The 23,230-nt window shown below is 36.2% G+C and overlaps 1 protein-coding gene across 1 annotated transcript in view; it reads left to right on the plus strand.

The window, feature by feature from the left end:
• SEMA3C (semaphorin 3C) overlaps positions 1-23,230 on the plus strand; it is a 183,023-nt gene that overhangs the window by 147,429 nt on the left and 12,364 nt on the right. Inside the window, exons 13-15 of the mRNA XM_058425291.1 lie at positions 12,323-12,411; positions 15,913-15,954; positions 19,087-19,244. Of these exons, the coding sequence (XP_058281274.1) occupies positions 12,323-12,411; positions 15,913-15,954; positions 19,087-19,244 (289 nt within the window). The remainder of the gene's footprint in view (positions 1-12,322; positions 12,412-15,912; positions 15,955-19,086; positions 19,245-23,230) is intronic.

The following is a 23,230-nucleotide window of genomic DNA, read 5'->3' on the forward strand; positions in this document are numbered from 1 at the left end:
ACTTTGGGAGGCCGAGGCGGGTGGATCACCTGAGGTCAGGAGTTTGAGACCAGCCTGGCCAACATAGCAAAAGCCCATCTCTACTAAAAATACAAAAATTAGCCAGGCGTGGTGGTGCGCACCTGTAATCCCAGCTACTCAGGAGGCTGACACAGGGGAATCGCTTGAACCCGGGAGGTGGAGGTTGCAGTGAGCCGAGATTGTGCCACTGTACTCCAGCCTGGGTGACAGAGCCAGACTCCGTCTAAAAAAAAAAAAAAAAAAAAAAAAAACCAAGTAAAAATAATTTATTAGAATGGTTTTTAACATCATTCCTGGATGAAAGATTAGGGAATATATTTTAACATTCAAGTTTAAATCCTGCCATCTATCACTTATCAGTTGTATTATGTTGAGGAAATTATATAACATCTCTAAGCCCAGTTTTCTTATAGGAGAACTTTAAAGTAGACTTTATAGATTTACTTTAAAGACCAAATGAGATAAAATATGTATAAGCCTGAGTGTACAACCTAGCAATTAGTAAGCATTCAATAGAGACATACACACATGTACCTATATAATATCTGTTATTGAAATCAATCACACATATCTATGATATATATCATATATATTAGTATATAGCTATGCATTTAATAAGTATTTGGAATGTTTGTCACGTGTCCAATACTGTTCTATTCACTAGAAATAAGCAGTGAACAAAACAAACAAAGCATCTCCTTTCACAGAGCTCAGATACTTGTAAGCAATACAAATGGTAATGAATAATATGCATGCAATTATTTTCCAGCATCACTTACATTTGAGTACCCACCAGATTAGGAAAAGCTGAAAGCAAAAAAAAAGAAAATATATTTTTAAAACTTCAGTAACATCATAGATGAATCCGTTGATAATATGTTGGTGGCATTTCTTTCGTTTGGAATTTGTAGATAAAAGTAAAGCACTAGTATATAACAAAAGTATATAAATAATGTATGTAACAGGTGAAGAGACAAATAAGGAAAAGCAGTTTCAGACTACAGGGAGTAAAATTAGTTATAATCTGTAGAATTTACAAGAAAGGTTCACGTAGGCTCTTTTCTTTGATCTTGAACAGCCTTGTCAGGTGTGTAGGGCAAATACTATATTCACATTTTATAAAGAAACAAAAAGGATTACAGCTGGCAGGTTTTACTCTAGTTTATACTGTTTGCAAGTGCAAAACGAGAAATGAGAATGAATAAAATAGAAATAGAGGACATTATTGCAGATTCTGGAGAAGGTGGTGTATTTTCTTTTCTTTTTTTTTTTTTTTTTTGTAATTTACTTGGCAGTATTGTAGGGACTGCCATTAACTGGTCTGTTAATGAGCAATTGTTATCTACTCCCGAGGGCTATTAATAACTGCAAAAAGAGAACCTTCGTAGAACACGGTCTTGTACATATACGGTGTTCAGCATGTGAGGGAACAATACAAATTAGTTGTATTCCTTCTAACATAACTGCTGTTGGGCAGACATCAAAGTGGTATCCTGATTTAGTAAAGTAATCTTCTGTAGATCTGCTTTTGAGGATGTACACTCCATCATTTTAGTAAAAACAGGAACATACCTTTCAGTCTATAGCTTCACTTAACTCCGTCTCACTGTAAAAAGAATCTAGAAAATAATTTTTTTTAAAAAAGGAAGAAAAGCAATTACAGTTTATATTCACTTATTTGAAACCAAATGTGCCTCAGAATTCAGAAGTATTTGAATAGGAAAAGGTAATGTATTCATATATATTAGGTAAAATGACTTGCAGAACCTTGGACCACACCCTATAATAATGCACAGTACTATTTCCGCAGTGAAACAGAAATCTTCAAACGCTGTGTAAAAAAAAACACCACCATAAATAGCCTGAGTCAGTGCAGGTCAGGTTTTATGACCAAATTAGTTCAAGTCAGGACAGATTTTGCCACCAAAGAAATTTAAGAAAAAAGAAAACAAACTTGAGAGTTTTAGATTTGAAGATAAAAGATAATGGGCCTGCATTAAAAATAGAATATAATTCCCTGCTTAATACAGGGATTAGACTATAAATACTGATTTTTTAATACTCTGTTAGATACCACATATAGGTCTGTTTGGCTTTTTTATTTATTTTTTAGAGTAAATAGTTTTATTTTTCTGTCACTAAGATTTTCAGAAATGGGTCAGCTTTGTTCTTATTTCAGCTTTTATCATGTTCTCAAATATCTGTAGCAGTTCCAAAACTTCTACCTGCAAACCAGTTAGCACTAACAAAAAGAGAATCATATCGGGTTCTCGTTCCTTTTGGAGTTTCCGTTTTGTACCAATTCCCTTCAGACTAGAAGGCATCCTTTAGAATTTCTCCAAATGCAGGAGGTCTGCAGGCAACAAACTTTCCACGCTTCTATTGATTGTTTTCACTTTTTTTAAAAGAGTATTTTTGTGGATATAGAATTGTGGATTCACTTTGTCTTTTCTTTCAGTATTTTAAAAAATGCCGTTCCATTATCTTCTTGGCTTCCCTTGTTTCTCATAAAAACTTACCAACAATTATGTTCCTTGTTCCCATGACAATGTATTTTTTCTCTCGTTCCTTTCAGGGATTTTTCTCTGTGGTTTGTTTTCAGCAGTTTACATAAAATATGCCAGGGTTTGACTCCTTTAACATTTCTTGAACTTGGTTATTAATGAATCCTTATATCTAATGTAATGTTTTTCATCAAATTTGGGAAGTGTATGGCCATTATTTTTTCGAGTATTTTTCTTCCCCAATCTCTCTATTCTTCTTGTGAAACTCTAGTCACATATATGTTGGACCATTTGATAACACACAGGCCAAGAAGATCTGTTCACCTTCTTCAATCTTTTTTCCCTCTGTTCTTCCAATTGCATAAATTCTATGATCTGTCTTCAAGTTCATTGACTGTTTTCTCTTTCAACTCCAATACTTTAATCTGCTATTAAACCCATGGAGTTAATATTTTATTTCTGTTATTATACTTTTAGTTCTAAAATTTCCATTTTGTTTGGCTGATAGTCTTTATTTCTTTAATGAATTTTCCTGTCTGTTAATTTGTTGACACCATGTCTTCCTTTAGTTTTTGAATATATTTGTTTTATTATTTGAATGTTTTTATACTAATTATAATAACTGCTTTAAAGCTGTTATTTGCCAAGTCCAGCATCTGGTTTATCTCAGCTTTGTTCTTCTTGACTCTTGGTCCTGTTTTCTCTCTTTTTTATACATAATGAATTATGTTGTTGAATCCTGGAAATTATGGATAATGCCCTGAGCTTGAGTTCTGTTTTCTTCCTCTGAATGGTGTTCATTCTTATTATAGCAAGCACTTTATTATTAGCTGATCACTTTGCACTTGTTTGGACTTGTACTACTCTTTGTTCGAATGCATATGCTTAAAGCATGTCACTCCAATTTCACAGGACTCAAACTCCAAAATCTCTCCCTTCCACGTCTTACCAGATTAGGTTATGGGTTTTGTTAGGGCAGGCCTAAATTAGGTCTTCCTCTAGAATATGACACTTTTAAAATCTCAGCCTTTCTTGTGTCAGCTGGATGTCAGGGTTTTTAACAAGGTGTTAATGAGATCTGACTGAGGCAAGAACAACTTCATCCAGCTTTTCTCTTCCAGAATTGCCAAACCTGTAATTTATCTGAACAGTTTTCTCAAGTAGCAACTGCAATCTGGTAAACCTCTGGTGCTCTCATCCTGCATATATAGCCCAGAACTCAACCACAGACTCACAGTGTTTCCATGTGGGTTTCTGAAACCCACTTTCTGGACACCTCCCTCTCTCTGACACTCTGTACCACAGAATTGATTTCTTTCTGCTGCCCCACATTTTCATGTCTGCCTCCTCATCTTAGTGGGACCACCATGCTCTGCTTGAACACAAGCTCTCTGAACCTCTTTAGGGATTGTTCCCAGACCGAAAGTGGGAGATGATCATGAAGATTAGCTTGTGAGTATCCTTTCTTCTAGTCTTGCACTGCCTGTTATCTGTTACCTAAAAAGAATGGCCTCATACATTTTGTCCACTTTTTTTATTTGCTTACTGCAGGAAAGTATTCTAGTATCAATTACTCCATCATGGTTAATGGTCATATTGCCCTCCAGAAAGATTTTCCTGATTAGATGTCTACCAAAAGCATTTGAAAATTTCTATTACCTTATTTCTATGCCAACTCTAGGCTTTATCATTCATTTTATTGAAGATCATTATTTTTACAATTTCATAAATCATATATATACTTTAATTTTCAAAACATATGAAAATTCTTTATTATAATTCTGCTTGGAGACTTCCCCCGAATATTTTAATATATTGCAAATAAGTCCATAATTTAATATAGTGGTAGAAGATGTGTTATTTTAGCTAAAAATAGAAAAAAAATTGTAACATTTATATTTTAAAAACTAATCTGGTAGCTTTCTCTTTGATTAAATGCAGACAACTACCAAGAAATGAAATAGGTTTAAAAAATTATACTGTTTGTCTCTCATGATTCTTTAATGTTTGAGCAAACACATGTTTCTTCTCTAAAGCTTATTTAATATGCAGCACCTCCAATAATTATGTCTATGGTGTGATGTGGGAACCAGCATCTGTATTTTTAGTAAACTCCCAAGGTGACTTTGAGTGAGGTAATCTGAAAGCCAGACTTTGAGAAACTGTTTGTGTAATTGAACATGACTCTAGGTGCTAAGGAGCCAAGTGAAATTAATGGTATCAGCAAATAAACTTGAAAGGCACTGAGTACACTATTTTCCTCATAATATAACAAAGTATTTTAACTTTTCTGAAAGGCTCTGCAGGAAAAAAGTAAAACAAAACAAAACAAAAAATGTTTAACCTAGTTTAACCCAGTACTTCCAAATTTATATGACCCTATAAACTCTTTAGCATCAACACACTAGGGAAGATGATTAGATGGCTTTTGTTGAGACAGCCTTTCTAAAGGCCTGCCCTCAAATACAGACACTTGACATGCCCTTGATGACCAACTGGGGCTCTAATAGCCCCAGGGCTGAGGCTGAAGGTGTCAACATTACAGCTTTCCAATTACCAATTCAAAGCTTACCATGTGAGAAACCCTGCTAAATGTGAGAAATTGTGCTAAATAACTCAGTTTAGAAATACTTTATATTTTCTGTAACAAGGCATACACATGCACAGAATGCTACCTTTTAAAAGTAGATTCAGTGAACTAATAAAGATTTTATAAACTCATGATTCAGTTTTATTCTGAAATGTTAAAACTCACTATTAAAAGATTGTAGCAGCAGTTTGATTACCTAACAGGAAAATAAATGTATTAGGAATGGGTATTTTAACATAAAATAAGGCAGCCAATTATCAGTACGTAATTATAGAAATTAATAATTGACGTGTCTATTCATACCTCCCTCATCTCTATTAAGCATTCATTTGCCAAGCGAAGATTTTGCAGTTCTTTTTTGGGCTTTCAAAGTATGTTTCCTTATTTTAATAAGCAAGTTGTCTCAGAAAATTATTAAAAAGGAAGAGATGCCTTTTAGTAAATATGGTGGTTTTCTCTTTTATAATACTACTTTAAATTAATACTAGAGCTAATCATTTTGCAATAATTTACCCCTAATATCATGTACAGGGCTGCCTAGGCTGACACCTAGGAGCACGAAGAGCACAGGAACTTGCGTGACTGTGGGTGACACACCCATGAAGCTGGCCCTGACTAGAATACGTTTATAGGTTAGCAACCAGGAGGAAGGGACTGGCCAGATCTCATTAAGGAGGCAGTGTTCCCCCAAATCCCTAGGCAACCAGAAGTGCAGGGGAAAGCAGACAGTTTGGCACATGAGTTTCCAGGGAAACCCCCTTAGGACTGTTTACATAAGACTCAGGAGATAGATATACAAATGACTATTCCAGTGACCTGCTTAGTAGTGAGCTGTGTTTGATCACTTGCCTGAGACAGCCAACACTTACTGTACTTATAAATGCAAGCTGATTTCTTGGCTAGAGACAGTGGAAAGGTTTAAGGATAATTGCTGTGCTCCCTTATATTAGAAAAAAATTAGATAGTATAAAATAAGGCAGGAAGGAAGCCTGTCTAGGAAATTTTCTTTAATGATTTAATAAAACAAAAGAAAATAAAAATACCTCATATGGATTGATGAGTCTGCTGTGTTATCTTTGTGCATAGAGTTGCATTATGCAAATCACTTTGCAGATTTGTCTTGCTTATTCCCACAATGCTTTAATGTATTTAGAGTATCTCTATTATCTATACCCCACAGAAGAGAAAATTGAGGTCCAGTCAAAGAAAGTGACTACAATTGTGTCAAAAGTGTACTCAGTGATGGAGCTAAAATTAAAACATAACTTCCACTTCACTGAGAACGTTATTGATGTGCCGGACACCATGCTAAGCAATTTCCATGTCTTACTTGTTTAATTTTTATTAGAGCTCTTTCAACTGAAAGTGACCACACACCTTACTCACACTACTTAAAACAAAATAACTGTTTTCTTTGTTTAACTGAGAAATCGAGAACACAGCCTCAAACATAGCTGAATTTGTGCTAAGATGATGTGGTCAGGAACTTACTTCACAACCTTTCAGTTCTACTTTCCTCTGCTTTGCTTGTTCTCAAATGAAGTCTGCATGTGGTAGCAAGAATGGCTCCAGCACCTCCAGATTTACAAGCTTTAATGCTCCTGATTTCAGAAAGAAGAAGAGGCTCACTTACCTCATTCCCAGGAAGGGCAGGGCCCTCACTCTTTTCTAGACCAGTCCCTGTGTGAATCACAGGGGCAAGAGTATGCTCTTACTGGCCAGGCCTACATCATGTGGGCCTCCCTGGAGCTGGAAGAGAGGTAAACCATTCCTTAACCAGGTAGACTGAAAATGAGGTAGGCGGTGTTTCCGAAAGATATGTCAGGGTGTTAGTGCCAAAAGAAGGGAAGTGATTCTGGCTAGGCTTTAGCCTTAGTTTAATGGATTTTTAGATAGCCATTATGAAAAGCATGGTTATCATTTACGTTTTACACAATAGCAAAGTGATGTTTAAAGAAAAAAAGAAGTGACAGCTTCACTGTAACTATATCATAGACATGGTGCTTTCCCCAAGGATATAAAAGCAATAATCCAATTCTGCAGAACACTAAAAAGGATTTATAGTTGTGAATACATTCAGGGAATACCATTCTCACCACCCCCAAAAGGAAGACATTTGATAAGTATATTATCATCTTCAAACGAAAGAGCACGGAGATGGCTTTATGTGGACATAAGTAATTGGGAGTTTTATGGCCATTCTGGAATGCCTATCTCTCAATGACTAACATTTTAATGGGAACACACTTACTGCTCAGAAAACCATAAATTCTAGATTCTGAACTCTTGAGTCCTATGCCTATGTATGTTTGCATCCATACTGCCCAACTCACTCAGTACTTTCTTGTTGAATCAATGAGTGAAAATGGATAGAACGCAACTTAAGACTGCTTACTTATTAGTAACTGATACAGCCCAAGGATACCTCAGAAGTATTCCTCATACAGGGAACTCATTACCATCAAGACCAAAAATAACAAAGGAAAAGAGAAATGACTAAAAGTGGTATTGTAACTTCTATTGCAAGTGGATAAACAGCAGGTTTTGCATTATGGGTTTTTTTTTTTTTTTTTTTTTTTTGGAGACAGAGTCTTGGTCTATCCCCCAGGCTGGAGTGCAGTGACACTATCTCAGCTTACTGCAACCTCCGCCTCCCAGGTTCAAGCGATTCTCATGCCTCCGCCTCCTCAGTAGCTGGATTTACAGGCGCCTGCCCCCATGCTTAGCTAATTTTTTGTATTTTTAGTAGAGACTGGGTTTTGCCATGTTGGCCGGGCCAGTCTCTAACTCCTGACCTCAGGTGATCTGCCCACCTTGGCCCCCCAAAGTGCCAGGATTACAGGCGTGAGCCACTGTGCCTGGCCTGCATTATCTTTTTATTGGCTCGTCTTTATAGCCCTTCTTTGTGTAATATTTTTAAAATGGTATGCATAAAGTATGTTTGTTGTGGGCCTTGTCAGAAGAAAATGGGGATTTCTGTAAAATTTTGCTCTCATAGTAAGTGAAAACACTGGGGAATATGGAGTCAGTTGTCTCATTTGAGAGTACTTAATTCTTTTCAGAGCTGATAATTTTATCTATCAGAACATTTCTAACCAAAACCTGTTGTTATGCGGTTTTCTTTGGAGCTGTGTTATACACAGCCTCTACTCAGTCTCTTTTCATAGGGCAACTGTAGTTAAGAGTAATTTATTGTATATTTTAAAATAACTAAAAGAGTGGAATTGGAATGTTAACTAACACAAAGAAATGATAAATGCCTAAGATAATGAGTACCCCAGTTACCTTGATTTGATCATTACACATTGTATATCTATATCAAAATACCACATGTACCTCATAAATAGTACAACTATTATATGTCCATAATGATTAAAGATAAAAAAATTTAAAGAGTTGCGAACAAAGAAGAAAGAATGTAGATTATGCTGTCACATAGAATGGTAGTGATTCTTACAGACTGCAGCAGGGAACCATAAAACTGTTAAGACTTGTTAAAAAAAAAAAAAAACCATGCTTTTTGTGATAACATGCTCATATAACAAAGATTTTACATCTGTATTCTTCTGAGTTTTCCCTCATCCTTCATGCCTACAAATTAATTCAACAAATATTCAACAGGAACGTATATGCACACACATGCCTGTGGTCATTTACACACACACACACAAATCTTGCCCTAGCTATCACAGTTTCATGGCTTTCAGATCAAGTGTTTTGGTATGTTGTATTTCCCTAGAAGTTTCCACTGCTAATTCTAATAGGTTGTTAATAGAAATTAAGGAACACCTCCAACCACATGCATCCATTTTCAGTTGTGACAGGTCTCTGCACAGCATCCCCATCCCCAAATGTTTTTTCACTTCTAATTTTTACTTGTATTATTTATCTTCCAAGAAAATCATCTAAGTTGTTATCAGGGGTAATTCTCTTTTTTTTTTTTTTTTTTTTTTTTTGAGACAGAGTCTTGCTCTGTCGTCCAGGCTGGAGTGCAGTGGCGCTATCTCGGCTCACTGCAAGCTCCGCCTCCCGGGTTCACACCATTCCCCTGCCTTAGCCTCCCACATAGCTAGGACTACAGGCGCCCGCCACCACGCCTGGCTAATTTTTTGTATTTTTTAGTAGATACAGGGTTTCCCTGTGTTAGCCAGGATGGTCTCGATCTCCTGACCTCGTGATCCGCCCGCGTCGGCCTCCCAAAGTGCTGGGATTACAGGCATGAGCCACCGAACCTGGCTATCAGGGGTAATTCTAAGGAAGCGGCTGCAAAACAGATATTTCAGAGCTTTTTAATTAAAACTAGAGCCTGCAAATCTTTGGGATTATTATTATTTTCACTTTTTTTGAGTGTGGCTTAAGAAGTGAATTTTAAATTACAGAGTATGCTTTGCAACTTCTAAGATTATGTGCTTATACTTTGTATCCTTACAGATTTCAGGCATTATTCTGGCAAACTCTGTCTTGCTCTTTTGTATAAACATTATTTTTAATTTAGTGGATTTTTGTTTTTTAGTTTGCAGTGTTTGAAAGTTGAGTTTATTTTTTATTAAGAATTACTTTGACTCTTGCAATTGGATTCATAAAACACAAACTATAAACATGAGATAAAATCTTTTATGTCAGAGTAACTCGTGCCTGTGGAATAGAAGCCAACTTGAGATGTGAGATTTGAAATTTATAGTATTACTCACTAAATGATTTCTGGTTGTAAAGTCCTGTACAATTCAGTTCAAGTTAATTCTTATGACATTTTCAATAGAATTTAAAAATGTGCATTATGTTGATGATAATGCATATTTACAAATTATAAATTTACAGGTATAATTTAAAAGAGGAATAACTTGATTGTTATCCAACTCACTAGTTAATAGAAACATTTTAAGTAAACATATTTTTACTTTGCCAGATTACTCACAAATTTGCTTTAACCCCCACATTGCTAAATCTAAACTAGTGTCTTTTAAACCTAAAATTTATGTGATTGGTAGAGTGGCATGATTATATGCATAATGTTTACGTGACTTGTGAAACCATTTATAAATCTTGACATAAATATTATTTCCTGTATTCTTATATGTATTGTGGCATCTCAATTTTTGGCTATCTGTAATTGGGACATATGAGTAAATTTCTGATTCGATTTAGCTTATTTGGATCATCTAATTTCAAAATTTCCTCTACATTTTGAGATATCCAAAGAAACATGTTGCCAACTTGTTACCGGCAGCAAATTTGTGTGGGTCTGTAGCAACCTAAGTTCCTGCCTCCTCAGAGGAAAGAACTTGACTAAGGGGCCTAAGGCAGAGTGAGAGACCAACGGAAGTTTTAGAGCAGGAGTAAAAGCTTATTAAAAAGCTTTAGAGCAGGAATTAAAGGAAGAAAAATACAATTGTGCGACTTGAGAGATCAAGTTTGCAGTTTTGACCCTTGACTTAGGGTGTTACAGGTTCTCATACTTCTGGGGTCTTGGGCTGCTTCTCTCCTGATTCCTGCCTTGGGGTGGGCTGTCCGCAGGCATGGTGGCCTGCCAGCACGTGGGAGGAGAGCATGCGCAGTGTGTTTACTGGAGTTGTGCCCATGCTCACTTGAGGCGTTTTTCCCTTACCAGTCTAAAGGAAGGTCATATACCAGTAAAACTCTCCCATTTTGCCTGTTAATGCACATGCTTGAGCTCACTCACCCAGCTCCTGAGATCTTACTGGGAAGCTGCTGATCACCGGTTTCAGGTGTTTCCATCTACTGGGAGACTGTGTTTTCCTGGCACTGTTAACGGTGGAGGGTGTCCAGGTTCTTGGCGTCTTGAGGAAAGAATTGGACAAAACACACAAACAAAGCAAGGAAGGAATGAAGGGTTTTATTGAAAATGAAAGTACACTCCACAGTGTGGGAGCAGGCCTGAGCACAGGGTCTCAAAGACCCCGTTACAGAATTTTTTGGAGTTTAAATACCCTCTATTTGGGGTATACCCTATGTAAAGGAAGAGGATGAAGAGAAGTTACAAAGTCATTTGCCCGGTGTATGCCCTGCAGAGAGGATATTTCCTGTCAAAGCTGAAGTTTGAATCGGCTTTATGTTCCCTACCTCCATACCCTGTTTTCCGGCCTCAGCACCAGCTGCAAACAGTTATTATTTTAGAGAGACATGACATGTGATAACTGCCTGACCATCACCTGTTGGTCGCCTGACATTACTGGTTGGGAGTGGGGGATTCTGCTCACCTATTCATGTCTGACTAGCTATGTACTGTAACAAACTGACAAATAAAATTGTGTAAATAGTAGAACTTTTCTATGAATAGGTGTCCACACCTGAAATAAAATCAATTGTGTTTCTTTTTTGAAGATGATTTTGAATGGTGAGTGAAACATTTTACCATGTCGAAAGTCCAGTATAGTTACAGACCAAAATGTGAATTTTCCAATCCTAGTGACTTATACAGTTATTATAAAAATTCATTTGTAGTCATCTTTCTTCAGATAATGAAATCATCATTTTAATGTTAACAAAATGAGATTGTCACTTTATAATGTTGGTATGGAGGAGAAAGTAATATTCATGATCAGACTTAAACTTATGTATTGGCTGGTTACATTGGCTCACCACGCCTGTAATACTAGCACTTTGGGAGGCCAAGGTGGGCGGATCATGAGATCAGGAGATCGAGACCATCCTAGCTAACATGGTGAAACTCCGTCTCTACTAAAAATGCAAAAAATTAGCCAGGCGTAGTGGCGGGGCACCTGTAATCCCAAATACCTGGGAGGCTGCAGCAGAAGAATCGCTTGAACCCGAAGGGTGGAGGTTGCAGTGAGCCAAGATCACGCCACTGCACTCCAGCCTGGGCCAGAGAGCAAGACACTGTCTCAAAAAAACAAAAAAACAAAAACAAACAAACAAAAACTTAGGTATTGTATTATAAGAATACACATTTGGTTCCGAACTTTTGACTTAACATTCTTTCCTTCTCTCATAGTTGTAGCTACACCCAATATGTGCAAAATATAAGATATTCATATTTTGAATTGTATGTGTTTCAATTTTTATGAGATTTGGAATACATTTAGCACATGGCAATGCCTTAATATATACAATGTTTTTTGATTACTAAATACTTATATAAATACTGTTCCAAGTCAGTAGTCCTATGTCTAAATAGCTTTCTTTTAAAAAGCATTGTAACATCTCATTGCTTCTTTTTTAAATTTAGATCGGGGTACTGTGCAAAAAGTGGTTGTTCTTCCTACTAACAGCTCTGTCAGTGGCGAGCTCATTCTGGAGGAGCTGGAAGTCTTTAAGGTTTGAACATCTCTTCTATTAATCTCAGAACATGCATGATGAGTGGAATTCTTTAATCTTACAGACACTTGGGAGGAAACTATATTTGATAAAAGATCAAATAAATGAATGTTATGAATTTTTGAGGGTAGGAAAACACCAGATAAAATAAGAAATACAGAACAAATATTTTTGCAAAGTATTTTCCTACATTTCAAGTTATCTTAACATAAAAGGATTCTTTCTGTTTTTAAGCTATCATCACAACTTGAAGAATTGTGGTCATCATTATTTTTAAAAAATGAGTTCTAGTTGTCAAGGTCTGGAAGATTTTGCCATGAAAGGGCTTTTATCATTTGCTTCACAAGCCACTGAAACCCAAATACTTTCACATTATTGATTGTTAGATAAGCTTTCTCATATTTTTTTAGCCAGTGATTTCAAGAAAAACGACTTTGTTTTCTCTTATTTTATTGCCTTTAATTCAAATGTCACTTCAGTTAAATAAAACAAATGTTGTCTCTTTACCACTCAGAACTTGAGATTTCATTGTATTATTCTCCTTGTCCTTGAATTTGGGATAAAAAAAGAAAAAGGACAGGAAAAAAAAAAAAAAAACCCATACACAAGGGAAGTTCAGTACTGTAAGATCTCACCTGGTCAGGGCAGAGTGCCTGTTCTTTATGTATCTGTGAGCCAGGAGAGGGGATTTGTGGTGTCCTGCCGTGCCCTTCTCTGCTCACAGTGTTAGTCACTGTAGTTCAAGTGGTGCTTTTTATCTGCATTTGGAAAGATGGGTAAAGCGCAGCAGAGGAGCTATTAGAATTGCAGAGGAAGTTTGGCATGGAATCAGTCCTGCTGCACAACACTATTTCCAACTAAACCAATTAAGAAACAATGGCCCAAACACAACAAAAGACCAGAGTCAGCCTATGACTGAGTAAAAGTAGCACTTGAGAACTCCCAGTAGCAGACTCTTGCTAGTCCAGCAAGTTGCTTTGCTTAGTTGTGTAGACTTAGAATGTATTGGCTCATTAGTAGACATTCCCACGGTCACCAAAAATACTGACTTTATAAGCACATAAGTGGGTAGGGTGCAGTGCTGTTAGATTTAGGTAATACATTTTAAGTGTAAAGAAATTTAAAATAGAATCAAATAAAAAATTTGAGGAACTCTGGCAAGTTTCCTACTACATTATTAAATTTTTAATTTTTAATGCTAGACTAACTTTGGCACAGGTTCTTTGTGATTGGTGTGTTAAAATCAGGCTCATAAAATGACGTTAATGATATTCAGACAAGTGCTTTTTCATGCCTTGTTTTATAAAGAAATTGATTATTTCACTAGATTAACTAGAATCACATTATATAGAACATATTTTTTTTCTCATTCAACTCAGTAGGGAGAACTTGTCTTGCTAAAATAATATGAAGTGCCTTATTCTAGAGTATTCTTGAAGATAGCAAAAATGTCATATAGCAGCACTTCATTTTTAATACTGAAATATCTCCTTTTGATTATCAGGAAATGTTAATTAAGTGAGCATGACATAAACCTAAACATACATGTTATGGAAAGAAACATGAGTTATTCTGATCACGTGCTAACTACTTACGGTCTGTCATATGAGTTATGCTGGTGTTATCATCTTGAATAATAAACTCTCAGTGGAAAAATAGAGTCAGTCAGAATGCATGTGGGGGACATCAGCCCAAGAGACACCAAAAAAAGTCTGAGTTTTCTTACTGCTGTGTGTGCCAGTGATTGATATGGCCAAGTCAGGAGACCAGGAGACACAGTTACTGAATACAGTTACTGTCTTCAGCATGGTGTTTGTGTCACATTTCTGAGTTGAGGTAAAAATAATTGGGTGTGTATGACACACTGTGATGAGCATGTGAGGAAATAATGCATTTAAATTGAAAAGTTTTCTTAGCTAAGTGTCACACTGATGTACTGCAGAAAATTCAATGTGACTGAAAAACCAGGAGCTTTGTTTTTATACAGTGCAGGACCATAATCTCTTCTTTTAGTCCTCTGTTCCACATTTTCTGACAATAAGTCTAGTTCCTCTGAGTTTAACTAGAATTAGAAGTATAACTACTAGTAGCTGCCTAACTGATTATAGGTTGCAGCATTTGTATGTGTGTGTGCCTGTGTGTGTGCATATTTATAAGGGATGATCAAAAATTGTTGCAATGGAGAATTAAAGATATCACTGTTTTCCCTTTTAAAATGTTGGTAAATACGTGCAGCTCCAGAAAGCAAAATAACTGAGGTACATTTGATTTTGAGAGCTTGTTCCCACTGGAGTTATTCAAATAAAGCTCATGGATCTTAATCACTTTACCAGAAGTCTAATTTTTTTTTTTTTTTTTTTGAAATGAGTTTCACTGTTGTTACCCAGGCTGGAGTGCCGTGGCACAGTCTTGGCTCACTGCAACCTCCGCCTCCCGGCTTCAAGCAATTCTACTGCCTTAGCCTCCTAAGTAGGTGGGATTACAGGCATGTGCCACCACGCTTAGCTAATTTTGTAGTAGAGACAAGGTTTCACTATTTTGGCCAGGCTGGTCTCGAACTCCTGACCTCAGGTGATCTGCCCGCCTCAGCCTCCCAAAGTGCTGGGATTACAGGCGTGAGCCACTGCTAAGAAGTCTAATTTTTAATCATTAAAAGTAACTAATAATTTTTAAGAAGTGAAGTTATGAATAATTTGCAAGCATATTACTATTCCAGAAAATTCTTAGGTTCTTTCATTCATTCACATTTTATCAAAATATAACCTTTTTTAACAATATTTTTTGTTTGCAACAATGAGTATTAACTAGTATGGTTCAGCCTAATATATGTCTTTCCAAAACAGCACTGGCAGGTGAACAATAGTGTCTTATGCAGAGTGCTTATGTTGCAGAGGAATTAGATGGTGTACCATTCCACATCTTCCTTCCTCCACCTGAGTCCATGGATCCAATTCTGAATTATTTGTTGGATTGAATATTCCAAAAATTTCCTTCTCAGATTTTCATTTTTTGTTCTAATGCCTATATTGATACGTGTGTTTTAATTACCACTCTTTTTTTTTTTTTTTTGAGACAGAGTTTTGCTCTTGTTGCCCAGGTTGGAGTGCAGTGGTGCAATCTTGGCTCACTGCAACCTCCGCCTCCCAGGTTCAAGCAATTCTTCTGCCTCAGCCACCTGAGTAGCTGGGATTACAGGTGCCTACCACCATGCCCGGCTAATTTTTGTATTTTTAGTAGAGCTGGGATTTCACCATGTTGGCCAGGCTGGTCTCAAACTTTAGGTATATATCTATGTAGCAACTCTATCCTTAGTTTCCAAAGAGGAAGTGTACTTTATAGACAAGTATATGCAAATGTATTTTATATGACAAGTAATTTTAAAGTAGATGTATATATAAAGAAAAATGATTTCTTCTTGAGGTTTAATAGAAAAAAAATCTGAATGTAAAATCCTTTTAAGGAATATTTGAGCAACTAACATGTTGTTTTCTAATATTTTAGAATCATGCTCCTATAACAACAATGAAGATTTCATCTAAAAAGGTAAAAACTAAGCTATTTTATGTTCTTTGCTTATTGAAATGTATTGTTATTATGAAAAATTAAATTTTATAACTTCTGAATAATTAGTTCTCGTACTAACAAAATAAAGAATACTGCTTAAAGTATACCACAAAGTCACCTTTAATTTTGATGTAGATCTTACAAGCTATTAGTGAAAGACCGAATAGATTTTTGTATAAAAGTTTGTCAGAGCAGAACATATATACAGCAAGATATTCCAACATTTTGTGTATCTGATTTTCTCAAATATTATGGTGTGTGAAGCCAACTGAAATAAAAATAATCTTTCTGGGAAGAATTTAGCATAAAGTTTGGGCTACTCTATAACATCACAACATTGTTAGAGGCTTGGAATGAGTAATCAATCCTAAGTTCCTGCTGTTGTCACATATTTGAAATGCGCAGTGCATTCTTTTATGCTTATTTTTAAGGAGATATTATTTCCTAGGATTTAAACATGTCAAAAAAAAAGGAAAGTCTCAAATTTAAGGGTTCAGGAATTGGAAAAGAAACATTTGACTGTAATTGAAATCCTCAAATTAATTGTCTGATCTGTCCCTACACATGTAAATATACAATGATCATTGAAATAAAAAGTACAATTCCAATATATAAATGAGCAAACCATGTACCTCTCCATTCCCAAAAGGTATTATTTAAAAAAAAATTTTTAAGGTACAGAGTAATATAGTGAGAATGGAGTAGGCTTCCAAATAGGCTTGGCATGCATTTGCATCCCAATCTGACCATAATGTACGAACAAATCATGTAACTTCACTGACCTAAGTTTCTACATTTGTAAGGTAATGCTTTTCTCACAAACAAGTTAATTTATATAAATTACCTAGAATAAAGTGGATCCTCAGTAAATGCTGTCTGTAAAAGCCTGAGACCTATTTTTCTTGGAATACACAATAAAGGTTTTATGTGTTAGCACAACCCCATTACATGATTCTGGAGCTCTTCACCGTATTTGGTTTGTTACAGATGAAGTAGTATTTTATAGTCAGTCTTACACTCTTCTGACATCACTGAGTTTTATGAGGGAAAATAAATAAGGTACAATGGAGCTAATGATCTCATCTGTAAAAATGTTTGTATGGTGCATAACAAACATTTTCCCAAGTAACGAGAAGCCATTCGTCATTTTGGTCTAATGTCCTAGGGAGGGGATCTCAAGTCAGAATTGTCTTTGAAGTCAGCAGGGAAGCCCTTTGTTTACAGTAGTTAATGGAAAGAGAAAGTAGCAGGGCAGGATTCAAAATGGACACAAAGCCATTTGTGTGGCATAGTAATCCTGTATGCAAGTTTTAACTGTATTTAGTTATGTATTACATCTGTCTTCAACATCTTAAATTGTAGATAATTTAAAATGTCTCATTAAAACAGTGAGATTCAAGGCAAAGATAATTATTTGACTTTTTGGAAATCATTTGTACAACTACATACTGCATCATTTTTTCAGTGCGAGAGGACTACAAATTGTTAATGACATCTTATGTGTATTTAAATATCTTTCTCAGTGTTTCCCATTTTATTATCCATTTTATGCTCTCATTTTTTAATTTGTTCTTTTACTCCATATAACAGAAAATAGTACAATTAATAAAAATTATATTATCTAGAATGAAACTACCTGTGTCCTACACTCAAGTATACTAGTATCCTTAAAGTATTTTAATGAAGCTGATAAATTTGCTGTATTACTTACTAATTTACTCGATAAACATTTATTTCAAATGTGCCTGGACAAATGGTTATTGTCAAAACATGCAGTTGTTTTCTTGTAGTTTGAATGTTTCAACTGGAGATCAGTCAATTTCAGCACAATTTCTGAAAAGTCAATTGATGTGAATAAAATTATTAGATGTAGTAGAGTGAGATGTGATTCAAATAACTGATTAGAATTGAAAACATATATTGATAGTTTAACTGATATTTTACTGTACTTTTTATCATTAATTAACATTCATTGAGCAACTTATGAGCCAGAAAGTATTCCAAGCATTTTATGTGGAGGAAACCCTTACAACATTTATTTCTTACAAAAACTCCATATGGTAAGTGCTATGTTATCCTAATTTTACTAGTGAGGAGGCTGTGATTTAGAAAAGTTACATAGCAAATTTGTAGCTGAGCTGAGATTTGAATCTAGGAAGTCTGGTTCCAGAGCTTCAGGGCCTGGCGGACCCATGGTGTCTCCAGAGATTTAATTTTTAAATGTATATGTATGTGCATGTTTATGTATGTGTACATGGAGGAGTACACACACACCCATACATCTGCATCTATTCAAGTTTCAGCTTACGGATTCTGTGCTAACTTGAGTTATATCAGTCCTTTGGAAAGTAAGGAGTGTCAATTAGAGACTCATTCCTTCAACTCCTGAGAACCATATTATGCACAGCTAAAGGAATCAAACCATTATCTTAGAAGCAGTAGACATCCTATAATTGAAGGAGGATGAAATCTTCATTCATGAGGTTTTTTAGGACGATGAAGATCACTGGATCAAGCAGAATTTTAAGGCATGTTTAAATATAAATACCGATATTATTCTAAATAATTATTTTTAAGTAGTTTTAATGAGTAACATGCAACTTTCAAAGGCATGTGACCAAAATGTTCTTTTTTATTTCATCCGGTACTTACTATTTACCATTTTTTCCTTCTAAACTTAAAATGCCCTTTATTTTAAACCAGACTTTCTCAAATTTACAAAGTAATGTGTTGCCACACTTGAAAAATAAGAATGCTTCCTTGTGCTTTGCCAAGATATAGCATTCAAAGAAAAAAAAATCATAACTTAAATCTGTAATATATTAGCTCAAATCTGAGAGAACAATGAATCCCAATGTCTAAAACACATTACAATTCTATATGGTGCTTTGAGCTTTTCTTTTTTAACAGGAAAGTGGTAATGTTATAGGCAGATTAACGTAGGAAAATTCTATTTATTTTGGCTTTATACCCTTCTGTGCTTTGCTTCACGTTTTTAGTCGGTTCCAAAATGAATACAAGGGTTTGTGGGCATATATTATAATGTGTTCCTGCTGAAAGTCTTCTTTTAACTTCCACATCTGAAATAAATCATCATCATTCCTTTAATAGCAACAGTTGTATGTGAGTTCCAATGAAGGGATTTCCCAAGTGTCTCTGCACCGCTGCCACATCTATGGTACAGCCTGTGCTGACTGCTGCCTGGCGCGGGACCCGTATTGCGCCTGGGATGGCCATTCCTGTTCCAGATTCTACCCAACTGGGAAACGGTGAGCACTAAACACTCAGCTCAACATCCAAATGTAGGACACCAGACAATACAGAAGTGTTTCACATGTTTAGAATTAGTTCTATTGCTGTTTCTTTAAATGACATTAAAAGTAGAAGCTATGTTTAGCACCACACAGTCTTTGAATGAAGAAAATGGTAATGTGTTATAACTTGAGATTCTCACAGATGCAGTAAATCCAGAGTACAGTACTTTGGAAAAAGTCCTTTCTCCCTTCAAAGCTCCTCTGTAACACCTACTCCCCTAGGACTCATCAAATATTTCAAGTAGCATTTAGCTTTTTTCATTTTTTGCATCACCTAATTTATGCCTTTTTAATTTTATTTATTTATTATTTATTTATTTATTTATTTATTTATTTATTTATTTATTTGTTTATTTTTGAGACAGGATCTCGCTCTGTCACCCAGGCTGGAGTGGAATGGTGTGATCTTGGCTCACTGCAACCAAGCATTTGGGTTAAAGCAGTTCTCTGCCTCAGCCTCCCGAGTAGCTGGGATTACAGGTGCCCACCACCATGCCCAGCTAATTTTTGTATTTTTAGTAGAGACGGGGTTTCACCATCTTGGCCAGGCTGGCCTTGAACTCCTGACCTCATAATCCACCAGCCTTGGCCTCCCAAAGTGCTGGGATTACAGGTGTGAGCCACCCGCTCCCGGCTGTCTTTGTTATTTTATATGCTTTAGTGTAGCCTTAAAACCCACCTTCCTAGGATTTCTCTACATTGCTTAATTATCTTGTAAACAAGGATACAATATAATTATCTTGTAATGCTGGTTCTAGTTCAAGCTACAAGAGTATTATTTCAGCATGGATACCTTGATTTGCTTTCAAAACCTTGATGACCATGCTTTATCCTTGGAGTGATGAGTGCATGATTACTGGTTAGGTTAAGAAAGAAAGTCAGTCTGAGGCAGGGTACTTTTTATCCAAGTAGAAATCTAGGTGGGAAACTGCATCAACTTGTACCAAGTTGGAAGGAGCCATGAGTAGAGAAATTGAAAAGGAATATGCAGAATTCAGAGTCAACCAAGGTCATAACTATTTTCAGTCATACAGTGACATGGGTCATGATGGTGACAAGGCTGAGACCTTTGAAAATTACGGTTAGCAGAGGAAGCAAATAGCAGCCATGAGCACCAGTGATCTTTCCAGTAAAGCACTGGGGTGATGGTGCTTTATGGTTTTTATTTTCTACATTCCTTTGAGGACCTTGAGAGATTGTAACAACCCTAGTGCTTTTGTGTATTAAAAGTATTCTGATCCTCTTATTCGTTAGTTCAACAAACATTTTCACTGGAAATTTTCCAGGCATTGTTTTAGAAGCTAGGCATATAAGAGGAAAAAAGACAAAAATCTCTGTCTTCAGGAATAATGCATTCTAAAGAGAAAAGATCGATAATAAATAAGGAAAACCTCTGGTATATCAAATAATAACACGATCTGTGAATTTAAAAAGGGCAGAGAAGGTAGGTACAATATATGGTAAGCAGGAGGTTGTGATGTTAAATGGGTGTCAAAAAGGGCATTACTGCGGACATACTGTGTGAGCAAGGACTTGATGTGGAATGGCACCAAGATGTTATCTAGGAGAATAACATTCCATGAAGAGGGACCAGAAATCTCTAATACTGGAGTATGTCAGGATTGTTCAAGAAACAGCTCTAAAGCTAGTGAGGCTTCCCTGAAATGCGAAAAGGAACGATAGGAAGAAATGAGGTCAGAATGCCACATGATGTCAGACTTTGTAAGTAATTGAAAAGTTTTTATTTAAAGTGAAATGGAAAACAGCTGAGGAGTTTTGAATGTGTGAATGATACTGTTTGGCTTTGGTTTCAAAAGATCACTGGTTGGATTTGAAGCCCTAGGGTAGCAAGAGGTTGGAGGCGGAGGGGAAGGGGTGGCAGAAGCTGCATGACAGGAGGCTACCGTTGTCATCCAGGTGAGATATAATGGTGGCTTGTAGAGGGATAATAAAGGTAGAGGTGGCCAAAAAAAATGGTCTGATGCTTGACAGAGCTCACAGAATCTATTGATGTATTTGGATGTGGGAGGTTAGAGAAATAGAGGAGTCAAAAATGATCCAAGTTCTCAGAACTGAACAGGAGGATTTATGTAGATGTCACTTGCTGAGAAAGAAGAGACTGTGAGAGGAGCAGGTTTGTGAGGAAAAAGAGGATGTTACATTAATGGTATCTATAAGATGTTAACACAGGGATATTGAGTAGGCAGTTAGAAATACGAATCTGGAGTAGAGAGGAGTGGCCTGCGCTGGATCATTTGAGAGTCTTAATGGCATGAGATAGGAAGAGAACTCCCACTCTTTAAACCAGGAGTCTCGTAGATGCGTTCCAAGACTCTGTGTTCCTCCAGTGTTAATTTAGGTGCTAGTGAGGAGGTCCCTGACTTGATGTCTGTCTAGAATTTCTAGACATCATTACTCTGTGATCTATCATCTTAATTTGGGGCTGGAGGCCTAAACCTGGACAGGCAGTGTGAGGGAGGCAAATGTCAAATGTAATCTCACATAAGAAGTGATTTTTGTGGCCACTGTTGGTATTTTTCAGCCATATTTGTTTTTCACTGCCAAATATGATAGTAGCGATGTTAAATTACCATAGCTCTTAGTAAGGCGATACTATGTACTTGGTAAGATGCTCTAAAAATCTGCCTCTCTAACACCTGCAATATAATCTTCAATCTATTGAGCAGATTTAGTGCTGAAGGAAGCTGAAGCACTATTCCTTCCAAGGAAGAAAGGGATATGGGGACTATAAATGGACTTTTACCATAGTTGTATAGGTATACCAGTTATTATATAATGTAGGGGAAGTGGACATCAGTACTCCTTCTCTGTAAAGACTGGTTTTGACCAACAAGCATTTTTGTGTAACAAATAATATTTCTCAAGTAAAATTCCATACTATATATAGACTGTCATTGCATACTAGATATACTTTTTTACATTTTAGAAGTTTCTGCTCAATATGGGCTAGCTCATTTGTTTGCATATTTTCCCACCTATTACAACCCCAGGTATCCTTTCTAAGGTGTGTGCTTAAATATAGATTCTACATTTTCATTCTACCACCTCAAATTACAATTTTAATCATACTTTTTTAATAAACAAAGAAATGAGTCTATCATGCAGTTCTTTGCATTTACAATATCATGCCTGATATTAAACTATGAGTAATGAATGGGTTGAGAAGGAAAGTAGTAGCTATTTAAAGAGTTATCTTGGCTGGGTGCAGTGGCTCATGCCTATAGTCCCAGCACTTTGAGAGGCCAAGGCAGGCAGATCACTTGAGGTCAGGAGTTTGAGACCAGCCTAGCCAACATGGCAAAACTCCATCTCTACTAAAAATACAAAAAATAAAAATAAAAAATATAATTAGCCAGGCATGGTGGCAGGCATCTGTAATCCCAGATACTTGGGAGGCTGAGGCAGGAGAATCACTTGAACCTGGGAGGCGGAGATTGCAGTGAGCTGAGATCGCGCCACTGCACTCCAGCCTGGGATGACAGAGTGAGACTCCGTCTAAAAAAACAAAACAAAACAAAACTATCTTCATTATCTCCAGCAGTGCCCTAATTCTATCATGAAAAGCCAGAAAATGCTATATACATAAAACATATGCCTGAGCCTACCTGTATTTATCTTTGACTAGCATATTGGAAGTTTCACTAAAAATATCTACAGTATTTACATTCTCCAAATTATGTCTTAACTTAGTTAAGCAGGTACTTATAGTAAATACAAAACATGTGGGTGAGTGAATTAACTATTTCGTAAATTCCTATATGAATTTTTCATTTTCCTTTGAAGATAATGGATTTAGAGTATTTTTCCACATTTATTTTCTTTAATAGTGTTAATTTACCTAGTTTTGTGCTGGTGCCACTCTCTAAGCAAAACACAAAGATCACTTAGAGGATTTCATCTAGAACTAGAAATACCATTTG

This window comes from Hylobates moloch, unplaced genomic scaffold (genome assembly GCF_009828535.3).
Source record: "Hylobates moloch isolate HMO894 unplaced genomic scaffold, HMol_V3 SCAFFOLD_1, whole genome shotgun sequence".
Classification (NCBI taxonomy): domain Eukaryota; kingdom Metazoa; phylum Chordata; class Mammalia; order Primates; family Hylobatidae; genus Hylobates; species Hylobates moloch.